This window comes from Pelobates fuscus, chromosome 9 (genome assembly GCF_036172605.1).
Source record: "Pelobates fuscus isolate aPelFus1 chromosome 9, aPelFus1.pri, whole genome shotgun sequence".
In the NCBI taxonomy this organism is placed as follows: Eukaryota; Metazoa; Chordata; class Amphibia; order Anura; family Pelobatidae; genus Pelobates; species Pelobates fuscus.
The window spans coordinates 127,216,835-127,232,186 of record NC_086325.1 but is presented as its reverse complement, the minus strand read 5'-3'; the positions used below and the strand labels follow the sequence as shown (position 1 = coordinate 127,232,186).

At 43.3% G+C, this 15,352-nt stretch overlaps 1 protein-coding gene across 1 annotated transcript in view; it reads right to left on the bottom strand.

Moving 5' to 3' along the window:
- Positions 1–15,352, bottom strand: part of ASTN2 (astrotactin 2) — a 925,983-nt gene that overhangs the window by 65,289 nt on the left and 845,342 nt on the right. Inside the window, exon 19 of the mRNA XM_063432386.1 lies at positions 8,017–8,117. Coding sequence (XP_063288456.1) covers positions 8,017–8,117 — 101 coding nt within the window. The remainder of the gene's footprint in view (positions 1–8,016; positions 8,118–15,352) is intronic.

The window sequence follows — 15,352 nt, the reverse complement described above, 5'->3', positions numbered from 1 at the left end:
AAACAGAGACTAAATACTCTACTAAATGTTTAGATGGGTTGTTGGATAGTAGCCCCAGCAGAACGTCAATATTAACTGAAGTTAGGTACGGTTTCATATGCATTTTATTAGGGCATATTGCTTTTGCGTGTGCCCTGAAACAATGTGAGCATACATGCAACAAACGACATGCACTATAAGCACAAGCTCCTGTGTCTGTCTCCATCCAAGTCAACGGCGCTACTATCACTTCTACCTCGCAAGCTCGCTGCCTAGGGGTTCTTCTTAATTCTGACCTCTCTTTTACTCCTCATGTCCAATCGATAGCCAAACGCCGGACGCGGCTAAGGTACTGGTTCCTGCTGTTGTTCTCTCTCGCCTTGACTATTGCAATCCCCTTCTCACCGGTCTTACATGTTCCCAGCTTGCACCGCTGTAATCTATAATGAATGCGGCTGTGAGGCTTATTTTCCTGTTCGGTCGCACGTCCCATGCCTCCATGCTCTCAGTCACTCTATTGGCTTCCAGTTAGATATAGGGCCCAATTCAAATTTCTGGCACTTGCTTACAAATCCCTACATAATGCTGCTCCAAAATACCTATCCTCCCTCATACACAAGTATGTCCCATCGAGACCCCTGCGCTCAGCCAAAGACATACGCCTATCCTCTGCCTGGATCCACACCTCTGATGCTCGCCTTCAAGACTTCTCCAGGGATGCACCTCTTCTGTGGAACTCCCTTCCCTCAATCCGACTTTCACCCAGCCTCCACTCCTTCAAAAAATCTTTGAAAACTCACTTCTTCATTAAAGCGTATGAATTACACTGTCAGCAGGCTTCTCATCCCCCACCCCATGACTATTTCCTGCAACTGTCAAAAATGACATACCAAGCACTCAATAAACCCTTCTCTAACAAACTATTTAATTCCCCTACTCTAACCCTTTGTGTCACTATACCCCACTCCCTCTAGCATGTAAGCTCATCGAGCAGGGCCCTCAACCACCTCTGTTCTTGTACGTCCAGTGGTCTGATCTCAATTATGTGTCTGTTAGTCCACCCGTTGTACAGCGCTACGGAATTTGTTGGCACTATATAAATAATAAAAATAATAATAATAATAATAATAATAATAATAATAATAATAATTAAAATTGTTACAGATTTGGGACTTGCCTAGATACACAATTTGGCGACCCAGTTTGCCTTGCATTTCTGCCCTCGAGGTGCTTGGGATGGCAGTGGTTGGGGCAGGGTCCAGTGTAATTGGGCAGAGGTTTGCAGAAAGTGTGGTTGCCGCACATATAGCACAAGCAGGGGACCTTAGCCCAGCAAAGTGTCTAAGAAACATCTCTGTATCCAGTTGGTTCCAATCCATCCTTGCGTTGTACTGGGCCAGAGCTGTTGCCACCTTTGTTGCAAATGAACGGTGGTAGTCGTAGAAAGACGAACCACCGTAATTGTTGCCCAGGTCCACCAGCTTGTGCAAATACAGGTTCCTCTCTTCTATGTGGGTACACCGAACATAGCACATTCCTGTAAATCCCAAAGGCAATTACAAAGTCAGGGATGAATAACTTTTTGCTCAGTCTTGGATCTCTAGCCTTTAGGACCACCGATATGTTGCCGTATGAGTGATTCTCAACGACATCCTGGGAGGCAATGAGAAGCGAGACAAGATTAACGTCTTTTCCCTCCAGGATGTCTTTCTTGAGGTTCGCCGGTACCATATGGGCCAGGTTAATGACCTGAGACCCCAAGCTGGTGGGAGTAGTATTACCGGGTTGGGACTAAGAGGAGTCTGCAATTTCAGTTGGGGGAGGCTCTGGTTTTACAACTGGAAAGCTATGGGCTTCCAGTCTCTCCAGTCAATCATTAATCTGCCCCTCGGAGGACACTAGCAAAACGATCATGGTATGAAGGTTAGCATTGCTCGTGCCACTTGTACCATCCCCCGCATCTGTATTGTCAGTATTGGCTTGCATCAGCCTAAACAGTTCTGCTTTCCTGGCAGTAGCCAGCAAGGGGAAGCTGCGTCTACGTAATTCGGCTGTGATGCGTAGCCTAAGGATGTATCCTGGAATGTAAGCTAGTGCCAAAGAGGCAAAGACATTCATTAGATTGGTGACAAGTGAGTCCCTACTAGTTGCCAAGTGGCTTGAGAGGTTCTACCTATGATTGGCGCGAGGGGGTAGCCTGCGGGGTGTTGGCATCTCGGGAATGTATCAATCAACAGGGGAGAGGTTGTGACCCTGTGAGGCCCTTACTCTGCAACAAGCAAGGCGGCTAGCTATGTTTTGGCCCGTGGGGCGTATTACCTCTTTGGCGGAGGATGTTGGCCTTGCGGGACATCTATCTACGACATAAATTGGCTGGGAAATAACCTAAATGGTCATATCCTCTCGTCTATGGTTGGTTCCCTATACTTTTACCCTTGAGTGAGGACGCGGGAGCAACATGCATGTTGAACAACATATGCTTGGCTCTGCCCCGCGGTAGTCTGAGATCCTGTGTAGTGCCCATGTTGATGGGGGGGGGGGGGAGCCGGCAAAGCCTTTACATGGGTACTCTCCGAGCCCCTGTTGATACCGTGGGGGGGAGGGGCGAGAGAGTGGGGTACCCGGCGGGTATGCTAAGTGTGACACAGACGGTGTACCACTGACCAATAACCCCAGCAATACGTCTGGAACGAATCAGATAATGTAGGGAGGGGGGGGCTTTTAAAGGTACACAGCCCCTTCCACAACTTCAGGCCCAGCCATCCAATATATATTATATATATATATATATATATATATTTCCTGGCTAATCATGGCAGCATCACTTATGGGTAGCTCCGCCCCAATCAGGAACAGGACAGGAAAAAATCCATTAATCTGGACCAGACTGGGGTATAAAAGGTCCCTCCTCCTTCTACCCCACAGTCGAGTTCCAAATCTTAAAATAATCTTAAGGGTGGGTTGCTGATGCTGCCATGAATAACAGCCAGGAAAAGAAAATTACGGTAAGTATGTAAGTTATGGTAAGTTTTTCTTTTGGGCCACCTTCCCATGTGTACCATGGGCTTCCAGATGAAGTGCAGCCTCTCTTCATCTGAAGAACTCAGTAAACAGCCTGCACAGGCAGGACTAACTGAGTTTGGTACAGATTAGCATCTGTACTATTTATGGGAGAAATTAAAATAAGTATATCATGATGTGGGGTTGGCTGTTGCCTTAAAAATTCCCCTTATGGCATCAAACCCCCCTGATCTGAGGGCAGCAATTTGGGAGAAGCTAGGGTAAGTCTTCTGACTTATTGTTGTTATTTATATTGTAACCGCTGGCGGTTCCCTTATTTACCACTATAATGTCTTAAAGCATAGAACTTAGTAGGGCTAACCATACAGATATCTTAGCCATAATTTTATATAGTTAGTAAGAGATCCTATAACATATATAAATAATTGAGAATACAATATAAAATAAGGATTGTCTTGGAAGCAATAGATTTTGTCTTTTAGATATTTATTATATAAAAATATAAATATAGACATATCAAATCCATTATAGCAGAGTTTATAAGATGAAATTAAATGCTTGCAAATATCATTAATAGGTTAACATACCCTTCTGAACATGTCATCATGTCAGCCTCTCAGTCATTTTAAGATGGAGCAGCGTCTGTCTCCAAGTCTCTCCTCTGTGTGTTAACATTTAAAAGTACACTTATTTATACCTTAGGTGTCGTCATTTTAGGGTCACCATAGTTCATATGAAAAAGTCCATAACTAGAAGCGAGTGCACACGTCATGGGAAACTCCCGGACCTGGGGAACTTCCATCAAGTTCAAGGGACAAGATGGCTTCCCAGAGTCTGAATAGCTTATCTGTTGTTTATACTAAGACGTAAGTGCACAGTCGTGGGAGATTCCCGGATTTGGGGAAGTTCCATTAACTTGGGGTTACCACAGTATATTGTGTACTGAAAGAGTCATAGAATAGCCTTGAAGCTTGTTTATGCATTATTGTTATTGTAATTTGTCTGGGACAAAATGGCGCAAACATAATATGCACTGAGGTTATTGCTTAAAGAAACATCTATGAAAAACCATATGTTCCATTTCTAACACCTTGCCAATTTGCAATATCTCTTAAAGACAAAGTACACAGTTTAAGAAATACAACATTTCATTCTAAAACTTGTAATATTTGCATTTGCCCATAACAATATTGGTTATCTTATCCATTATATCTTAGGGTGTTGCATGACAGCTCTTTGTTTTAGTCCATATTAAGGAGGTCATCCATGAAGAATGGAATAGACCAGAGAGAAAGGTTACTTTAAAAAGTAAAACTCCCAGATTATATCCGTATGCGCATGAGGACTGCAAATCGTGGATTTCTGTTCCTAAACTTAATGCGCCAGTCATCCATATGGCAAAAAGAACAATTCTTCCCATAGACTCCATGGCATATTTAAGAGAGCCAATGGAAAAGTGATTGTACGCTAACCTTATCAAGGCATACCTGGCCCTGGGATCAGCATTACATCCAGCTATTGTCCTGACCACCTTGTCCAGAGCACTTAAAATATGGATTGATAATCTAGAAGAGGATATTACTAGAGGAGTCCGTAGAGAACACCTGATGGTGGGCCTTAAAGATTTAAAACTAGACACAAAATTCTGCTCTGAAGCTTCCCTGTATGTTACCAAGATGGTAGCAAAGAGTTTGGCGCTGTCTGTAGCCTCTAGGAGAGCATTATAGCTTCACTCATGGGGTGCAGATTACGCCTTTAAGACTTCTCTATGTGCGCTCCCTTTTCAAGGTGACCTGCTTTTCGGTAAAATCCTAGAAGATGCAATCCATAAAGCAGCTAATGGGAGAAAGGCTTTTCTTCCACAAGGGAAAATAAGATTTAGTGCATCTTACTGGAAGGATAAAAAATTCAGAGACCGATCCTTTCGAGATAGCAGAGCATACAGACCCGGAAGAGAATATTCCAGGAATTCTAACTGGAGAAGCTATCAGACTACTACATCAAAACCTGTTCGAGGAAGAGGATCTAGACCAGCCAATAAAAACTTCTGAACGTTTGCTGGCCCAGCCAGATGTTATAGGAGGCAGACTTCGCTTCTTTTATCCGGTTTGGGCCAAAAGTATTCAAGATACTTGGGTTCTTTCTATCCTTATGCAAGGATACAAGATAGAATGCAAAAAATTCCCTTCTCAAAACACCTTAATTCGTTCAAGAGTTGCAAAAGGAAGAAAAGAAGTCGCACTGAACAACATTATTTCCCAACTTCTGCAGAACCAGGTCATAGAGAAAGTACCTTACAGAGAACATTACAAAGGCCACTATTGTAAGATTTTTCTGGCCCCAAAACCTCAGGGAAAATGGCGTCTAATTCTGGATCTAAAAGGTCTGAATACAAAATTGATATCAAGAATGTTCAAAATGGAGTCTATTACTACAATCCTGCCCAATATAAAGACGGGGAACTGGGTGACATCTATCGGTCTCAAAGACGCCTACTATCAAATACCTATTCACATCAGTCATCGCCGGTTTCTGAGGTTCTGGATTTCGGGGAATCCTTCGGCTTAAGTTTGGCCCCCAGAACATTCTCGAAGATTCTAATTTCCCTTGTGGCCTTTATAAGGACAAAGAACATCGAGCTTTATCATTATCTGGACGATTTACTGATCATAGGTCCATCCAGTCAGATAGTGAATCTCCACACAAGAATAACCATCAAATACCTTCAAGAACATGGTTGGTTGATAAATCCCAAAAATAGATCATTGGTGCCTTCCCAGAGGATGATTTTCCTGGGAGCAAATATAGACTCGGTGAATGGCCTGGTATCGCTGTCTACAGAAAGAAAAGAACGAATTGTGAAGAAAATCAGAGGCCTGCCTCAGAAATCCTACATCTCAGCAAGAGACTTTATGAGCCTATTAGGGTCTCTTACTTCCACAATAGGCCTAGTAAAATGGGCCCAGTGGAGGATGCGACCTATTCAGAGGCAGTTTCTCTTACAGTTCAAGGCAAAAACAGGCAATTGGGATCAGAAGATTCGTTTACTACCGAGGATTTCGAAAGATCTGTATTGGTGGACAAAAGAATAAAACCTTTTTCAAGGTTTTCCCCTGGAAGAACCGGCTTGGATAACTATAACAACAGTTGCCAGCCTCCTGGGATGGGGAGCACACTTGAACAACTCTTGTATTCAAGGAACATGGTCATGGAAGGTGTCAAAACTTCATTCAAAGCTAAGAGAAATGAGAGCGGTTCTCAGGGCACTAAAGGGGTTCCGTCCATCTTGAGGGATGCTTGGGTGAGAATACATACTGTACAGACAACAGAGCGGTTGCTTCTTACATAAATCACCAGGGAGGCACCCGAAGCTATTCTCTTCGGATGGAACTGTCTCCGATAATGAGGTTTGCGCAACTCCATTTACAAGGCTTGAAAGCAGTTTACCATCCGGGGCCAGAAAATTTATTGGCAGACTATCTCAGCAGAACAAGGATTCTCCAAGGAGAATGGAAATTGCACCCAGATTTATTTCAGTTAATCACTCTACGGTGGGGAGTACCTCAGATCGATCTGATGGCATCATACAACAGTGAGTACCGGAAAGCTGTGTGGACGGCGGCGGCGGCAGCGGCGGCAAAAGCACTGGAGAACCTGGACCACTCAGGAGGGCACCGGACCCGGAGACCACGATGAACAGGTAAGGGGAAATCCAAGATGGCGGTCAGAACCGGAAGTAACGTTTCTGACTCACCAGACCATTGACGGTAATGTGAGAGTGGATTGGTAGCCCTTTTATAGGGAAACCAAGCCCCTCCCACAACTACAGGCCAAGCCTTTATATATATATATATTACAGAAAATGTTATCATACTTACCATAATTTTCTTTTCCTGGCTATTATTCATGGCTATATATATATTCATTCCTGGCTATATATATATATATATATATATATATATATATATATATATATATTAATATTAAAATACACTTAGACAGTGTATGTGTATGTATGTGTTAGTCTATATACATGTATATATATATATATATATATATATATATATATATTCTTAGATCTATACATATATGATCTAAGTATATATTATTTAACTTTACACTGTTTTTTTAACCTTATTAAACTTTTTTTACAGGCAGCAGGGGGACTACCTGTCATTCCAGGCACTCCCCCTGCTGGCACTGCCATGGAGGCTATTCCGTCCATGTGATCGTGAGGTCCTCGAAAGGACCTCGCGATCACATGGCCCAGGAGGGACAGATGGGCAGCAGGGGGACTCCCTGGGATGCCAGGTAAGTCCCCCCATCACAATCGTCGGCGAGCGGGTAAGTACCCTAGACGGCTTGGACGTGCTAGGCCGTCCAATGGCATTTAGAGCAGGGTCCCCAAGGACGGCATAGCACACCCGCCATCCTTAAGGAGTTAAAGTTCCCATTAGACTATATTTTTGGCCTCTTTATTTACAGGCCCTAGCGCATCGTCGGTTTTGGCCCACCAGAGCCGACTTATTCCAATTCTTTATTACGCTACTACTAACTTTCACACTCTCTCTCTATACGGCTTTTTTGCCCCTAACACAAATGTTAAGGCTTTGCCTGGAATTTTGGGAGGGGATTAATTACCCTTTTTAAAGGGACTTCTCACTTTTCTCCACAATGTTCCTGTTCTAGTGATTTGCATATCCCCTCCCTCCACTTCCTCTATTTCAAGCAATATACATTTTCTTTAACCCCTTAAGGACCAAACTTCTGGAATAAAATGGAATTATGACGTGTCAGACATGTCATGTGTCCTTAAGGGGTTAAACCTCATGGGTGGCCTCTCTATATTTCCAGGCCCTACTGCATCATTGGTTCCGTCACACCACAACCGACTAATTCCCATTCTTTATTACGCTACTCCTAACTTCCTCACTATCTCTCTATACTGCTTTTTTGCCCCTAACACAAATGTATATTTAAAAAATGTCATAACATGTAAATAGTAAAAATACATACCCTCAGCCTTGCTATCATCTACCAGTGGACATGCAGTACGCAGAGTAACTGAGTTATGTGCTGAGTGCCGTCCATGAGTGTCTACCGCAAACAAGGTGAACCTAAAGAAACAAAGATCACATTACATTATTTCCTGTAAATAAAGGTGATGATAATTATTTAGGAGATATTAACAATGCATATGTTAATCAAACATTAAAAAGCAAGGAACTTCTTAACTTAAACTGTTCCATCATGGGAGCTTTCCATGATTTCATCAATGGCATAACAGATTACATCACACAAGATAATTGTGATATCATTGATAATATTGCTAGTTATATCACCAGTAAGAATATCAATGGTATCATTCGGATATGGTGATTATCACTATAAATGCAAATTTGGCCTATTTTAATTATACATAGCACCATAGTGACACCTCGATTAGGTTCATGCATTTTGCTTACTGTATTTGACCCTCATTTGGCCATATCAATTTTATCATATGCAATTCATTTAGTCATCCTGCATTTTTAATATTTAATGCAATGCCATATATTTAGTTTTTAATATTTGCAGATTATTATTGTCGGCCCATATATTTGTCAGCTTTGAGCAGATCAGCATTTGTTACTTATGTTCACCAGGCTCTTCCAGCCTCCGAACATATATGTATTCTATTTGTCTGCCATCTGGGTATTCAGGCACTCATTTGGCCTACGTTTGTACATTTGTAATTATATGGCATTGTTTTGTAATTATATGGCATCGTTTGTACATTTGTAATTATATGGCAAAAAATTATGACATCAAATTATGACAAATTCATGTCAGGTCCAAACTTAGACCTATACATGTGGTTAGCATTTATGGTACTGCCTGTTAATCTTATTTCATTGTCCATCACTAGTGATGTCCCGAACGGTTCACTGGCGAATAGTTCCTGACGAACATAACATGTTTGCGTTCGCCACCGCGGGCGAACACATGCGATGTTCGGTCCGCCCCCTATTCTTTATCATTGAGTAAACTTTGACCCTGTACCTCACAGTAAGCAGACACATTCCAGTCAATCAGCAGCGCACCCTCCCTAGCAGACCCTCCCACCTACTGGACAGCATCCATTTTAGATTCATCCGGAAGCTGCAACCATTTTTTTTTATTTGTTTTAGTGCATATAAATGTTACAAGCAGATACTCCCCCCAGACACTCTGTATTACTGCAGATACTCTCCCCAGACACTCTGTGTTACTGCAGATACTCCCTCCAGACACTCTGTGTTACTGCAGATACTCCCTCCAGACACCCTGTGTTACTGCAGATACTCCCTCCAGACACCCTGTGTTACTGCAGATACTCCCCCCAGACACCCTGTGTTACTGCAGATACTCCCTCCAGACACTCTGTGTTACTGCAGATACTCCCTCCAGCCACTCTGTGTTACTGCAGATACTCCCTCCAGACACTATGTGTTACTGCAGATACTCCCTCCAGACACCCTGTGTTACTGCAGATATTCCCTCCAGACACCCTGTGTTACTGCAGATACTCCCTCCAGACACTCTGTGTTACTGCAGATACTCCCCCAGACACTCTGTGTCACTGCAGATACTCCCTCCAGACACCCTGCGTTACTGCAGATACTCCCTCCAGACACCCTGTGTTACTGCAGATACTCCCTCCAGACACTCTGTGTTACTGCAGATACTCCCTCCAGACACTCTGTGTTACTGCAGATACTCCCTCCAGACACTCTGTGTTACTGCAGATACTCCCCCCAGACACCCTGTGTTACTGCAGATACTCCCTCCAGACACCCTGTGTTACTGCAGATACTCCCTCCAGACACCCTGTGTTACTGCAGATACTCCCTCCAGACACCCTGTGTTACTGCAGATACTCCCTTCAGACACCCTGTGTTACTGCAGATACTCCCTCCAGACACCCTGTGTTACTGCAGATACTCCCTCCAGACACCCTGTGTTACTGCAGATACTCCCTCCAGACACTCTGTGTTACTGCAGATACTCCCTCCAGACACTCTGTATTACTGCAGATACTCCCCCCAGACACTGACACAGAGCAGAATATGGACTGTTCCCCTTACATAGGGTCACTTGGCAGATATGCATAGACACCTATCCTAAGGATCCCTGATACACACTGACACAGAGCAGAATAGGGACTGTTCCCCCTCCTTAGGGTCACTTGGCAGATATAAATTGACACCTGTCCTCAGGGACCCTGATACACACTGGGGGGGGGACACCTACTGTGGGTGGGGGCCATAAAAATAACCTGCGCGGTGGGTGGGGGCCATAAAAATAATGAGGGGGGGACCTACTGTCCTCCCCCCCCTGGCCCCAACCCCTGAGCAGCGGGTGGGGGCCCCTAAAAAAAAATAAGAGGGAGACCTACTGTCCACCCCCAGCCCCCACCCCTGAGTGGTGGGTGGGGGCCCTAAATAAAAATCCCCCCCAATCAAAGGTGACTAGGGGTCCCCAAGCCCCTAGCCACCAGCCCCCCCACCCCAAAATAAGTTACCCCCTACCTACCTCATCACCCTAAAAAATAGTGAGGGGGGAATAAAATAACTAACCTGTAAAGAAAAATTCAACTTACCATTTGACGTCTTCTTTTATCTAAAATCTTCTTTTTTCAGCCACAAAAAAGGGCAAATAAAAAGCCATAAGAACCGACGCAATTTAAAAAAAAAATCCATCTTCACCCATTGAGGGCTCCGCGCAGACTGAGCTCTGCAGGGCGGGGAAGGCTTATAAAGCCTTGCCACGCCCTGCAATTAGGCTAAGAACACTCTGATTGGCTGGTTTAAGCCAATCAGAGTGCTCTTTGTCATTTTACACAGCGTGGGAAAATTCCAAAGAAATTTCCCACGCTGTGTAAAATGACACAGAACACTCTGATTGGTTAGATTGCAAGCCCAGCAATCAGAGTGCTCTTTGTCATTTTACACAGCGTGGGAAAATTCCAAATAAATTTCCCACGCTGTGTAAAATGACACAGAACACTATGATGGGTTAGATTCCAAGCCCACCAATCAGAGTTCTCTTTGTCATTTCACACAGTGTGGGAAAATTCCAAAGAACTTTCCCACGCTGTGTAAAATGACACAGAACACTCTGGTTAGATTCCAAGCCCACCAATCAGAGTGCTCTTTGTCATTTTACACAGCGTGGGAAAATTCCAAAGAACTTTCCCACGCTGTGTAAAATGACACAGAGCACTGTGATTGGTGGGCTTGCAATCTAACCAATCAGAGTGCTCTGTGTAATTTTACACAGCGTGGGAAAGTTCTTTGGAATTTTCCCACGCTGTGTAAAATGACAAAGAGCACTCTGATTGGCTTAAACCAGCCAATCAGAGTGTTCTTAGCCTAATTGCAGGGCGTGGCAAGGCTTTATAAGCCTTCCCCCGCCCTGCAGAGCTCAGTCTGCGCGGAGGCCTCCATGGGTGCAGATGGATTATTATTTTTTTGCGCTCGTTTTTTTTTTTTTAAATTGCGTCGGTTCTTATGGCTTTTTATTTGGCCTTTTTGGGGCTGAAAAAAGAAGACATCAAATGGTAAGTTGAATTTTTCTTTACAGGTTAGTTATTTTATTCCCCCTTCACTATTTTTTAGGGTGAGGGGGGTAGGAAGGGGGTAACTTTTTTGGGGTGGGAGACTAGGGGCTTGGGGACCCCTAGTCACCTTTGATTGGGGGGGATTTTTATTTAGGGCCCCAACCCACCACTCAGGGGTGGGGGCTGGGGGGGGGACAGTAGGTCCCCACCTTATTGTTTTTTTTAGGGCCCCCACCCACCGCTCAGGGGTGGGGGCCAGGGGGGGAGGACACTAGGACCACCCCCTCATTATTTTTATGGCCCCCACCCACCGGACAGTAGGTCCTCCCCGCATTGTGATTTATGGCCCCCAACCACCATGCAGGGGTGGGGGCTGGGGGGGAGGACAGTAGGTTCCCCCCTCATTATTTTTATGGCCCCCACCCACCACGCAGGGGTGGGGGTGGGGGGAGAACAGTAGGTCCCCCCCAGTGTGTATCAGGGTCCCTGAGGACAGGTGTCAATCCATATCTGCCAAGTGACCCTATGTAGGGGGAACAGTCCCTATTCTGCTCCTTGTCAGTGTGTATCAGGGATCCTTAGGATAGGTGTCAATCCATATCTGCCAAGTGACCCTATGTAGGGGGAACAGTCCCTATTCTGCTCTGTGTCAGTGTGTATCAGGGATCCTTAGGATAGGTGTCAATCCATATCTGCCAAGTGACCCTATGTAGGGGGAACAGTCCCTATTCTGCTCTGTGTCAGTGTGTATCAGGGATCCTTAGGATAGGTGTCAATCCATATCTGCCAAGTGACTCTATGTAGGGGGAACAGTCCCTATTCTGCTCTGTGTCAGTGTGTATCAAGGTCTCTGAGGACAGGTGTCAATCCATATGTCAAGGTGTCAATATGTCATATGTCAGGTGTCAATCCATATCCATTGTGATTTAGGAATGTTAGGTGATTTATGCCCTTTATGGATTAAAACCAGACTCTGCATCAACTGTGTAATTTTCCATGGGAGTTTTGCCATGGATCCCCCTCCGGCATGCCACAGTCCAGGTGTTAGTCCCCTTGAAACAACTTTTCCATTACTATTGTGGCCAGAAAGAGTCCCTGTGGGTTTTAAAATGCGCCTGCCTATTGAAGTCTATGGCGGTTCGCGAAAATTTTGTGTTCGCGACATCACTATCCATCACTACTTACATTGTATTGAATAACAAACTAAATTGCAACCGGTCTGCTCAAATATTTTCAGCATTTATTAAACCCCAAATGAGAAAAACAAGAGAGAAATCTGTCCTATAACGCATATACAATTGTTCGGAATTTGCATAATCCGAACAATTGTATATGCGTTATAGGACAGATTTCTCTCTTGTTTTTCTCATTTCATACTATTAGGGTTACCCCCTGTTCTGTCCTCCAACAATCTATTTTGGGCCCCTTTTTCTTTTTTACTAATTTATTAAACCCCATTTAATTGTATCATTATGCACCAGTAACTACTTATTAGGCCCTCATTTGGCCACCCAGGATCTAGGTATAGTTATACTGTGCCCTCATCTGGCCGTCACTATCATAAGAAAGCAAAGGGTGTGCTAAACAGTGTGAAAACAATATGTATACTTATCAATAGAGTGGCAACTGCTTACATGGAAAGAATATTATAAAAAATAAAATAGGCATGACCTATCATGCAAAAAAAGGCACAACCATTAATGCAAAAAAAAAAAAAAAGATGAAATTATTAAGTCCCCATGAGAGATGCACGACATCACACATATATGTTTATATTATTAGTGCTTACCCACTTTGCACCTTTTTTCTTGTCAAAATTAGTTTGTAGCTGTAAGCTACCTGGGATCGTGTGAAGCTTATGTAAGTAAAGGCCTAGTAAAATCTGTGTGTAAAGGTATATGAGTAGAAGGCCGAGAGAGCTCATGAATAGCAGGGCAGTATGATAATTTGCGCGTGTATGAAGTGATATGATGTGGGTTGGTTAATGGTTGTTGAGCTGTGGAGCAGTTTAAATTGACACATAGTGATGCAATATGGCAGACCTGCTCCATAAAACGTGTACATAACCAACTTGACCCGTAAAAGCCCAAACTGGTAGGACTGTTAAATATAGATAAGGAGGAGATACTTGAGTAACATGGCACTGATCATAGGCCACGGAGGGCCATATGAAGCATATGTTGTGGAAGGCCAAGGGAGGGCCTAATAATAAATAGGTAAGACCGGCAGCAGCCCCAAAAAAGGGGAACCCTCTAACCCTTTAACAAGGTTAGGGGAACACTGTAGGAACATTATTAAAGGATACCCAAACCACTCAGTGTCTAAACATTTTATCACTAATAATAATGATACCGGAGAAACTGACGGAAGCCAAGCACAGAGAGGACACAGGTTTCTTCAGGAAGGAAGAGATCTTTATTTGATTCACCGACCGGGACTCAGAGGGACTAATGTCACCAACAACAGCTAAAATCTGAGCCCTGATCGTACAGTGTAGGTCCCTTATATAGACATATAGCTCCTCCTATAATCAGTTCCACCTACACGTACTCTTACCCAATCAACAGAATAGAGACTAAATTCCTGTTTGACCACATGGCTTGCCCAGCACAATGGAGGAGGGGAATACTCGTATATCCTGTATTCCTGCACATGCTCCGTACACTACTGATTGTATCGTTGCCACGTGCAACCAACCGACCGATACATCAGCATATGCACGTGCACATACCACGTGGCAATCTCAGCCTTCTAAATTTATTTTTACCGAGATTCCACTGCAATAAAGCTTTTGAAATGTATTGGAATTAAGAAATACAATATTCCCTGGAGAGGTGGTAATATAAAAAAAAAAAAAATTGGGGGGAGATCAGAAATGGAGTGGGTGTTTAATTTGCAAACCCTAGCTCCTTGTGGTTTAAATGCAAATTTTGATTTGTATAACTTTCTAAAATGTTTATATTTCCATTTTACTATTATTTTTTACATTTCCCTTTTAGTGTTATTTCTTTCTTACTTCTTTTTTTATGTATTACAGCCATTTTATGTTATACGTTCTTTTATTTATTTTATTTATCTTAGATTGTTAGATAATTATGATGTTGTTCTCGTTATCAATACTGCTTATTACGTATTATGTATTTCCCTTCTCCACTTACAGCTATGTCAGCGGTTTGCCCATTTCCAATATGGCCGCTGTGGCTACCCTAGACCTACTCCCCCTTAATACTATGGCCGCTCCCTGTCTTCCCTTCCCATTTAGAATAGTGGCCACAGTCCACAACCACCCTACTCTATATGGTATTCCTGGCATTTGCTGGGAGGAACATCTAGTTCCTTTTTCTGACATCAGCTGCTGCTTTTCGCACGCCGACGTCAGTAGGAACTACAGTTCCCTAGCGGCCATGCATAAATGACGCGCAAATATCGCGCGTCACGTGACTTTTCCCCATTCATTATGTCTCCTTTATTAAGCTTCGTTCTGATTAAAAAAAAAAATAATAATAATAATATAACATTTATATTAGTTATATTTATCCAGAATTAAGCGTTTAACTCATTTCTAAGTATAAACAGACAAAAGTATAGGATAACTACTAGACCGCCCAATAAACTGCAGTCAGCTACATAAAAAAAACAAAAAAAAAAAACAACTCCAGATCATCCCAGAGACAAATATAGTCTATATGGTAGTTTTTTTTTTTTTTTTTATAGTCTTTATTTTTGCGTGCTTGTGGTTTACAAACATTCTGTCAATGCCACAACAGCAGT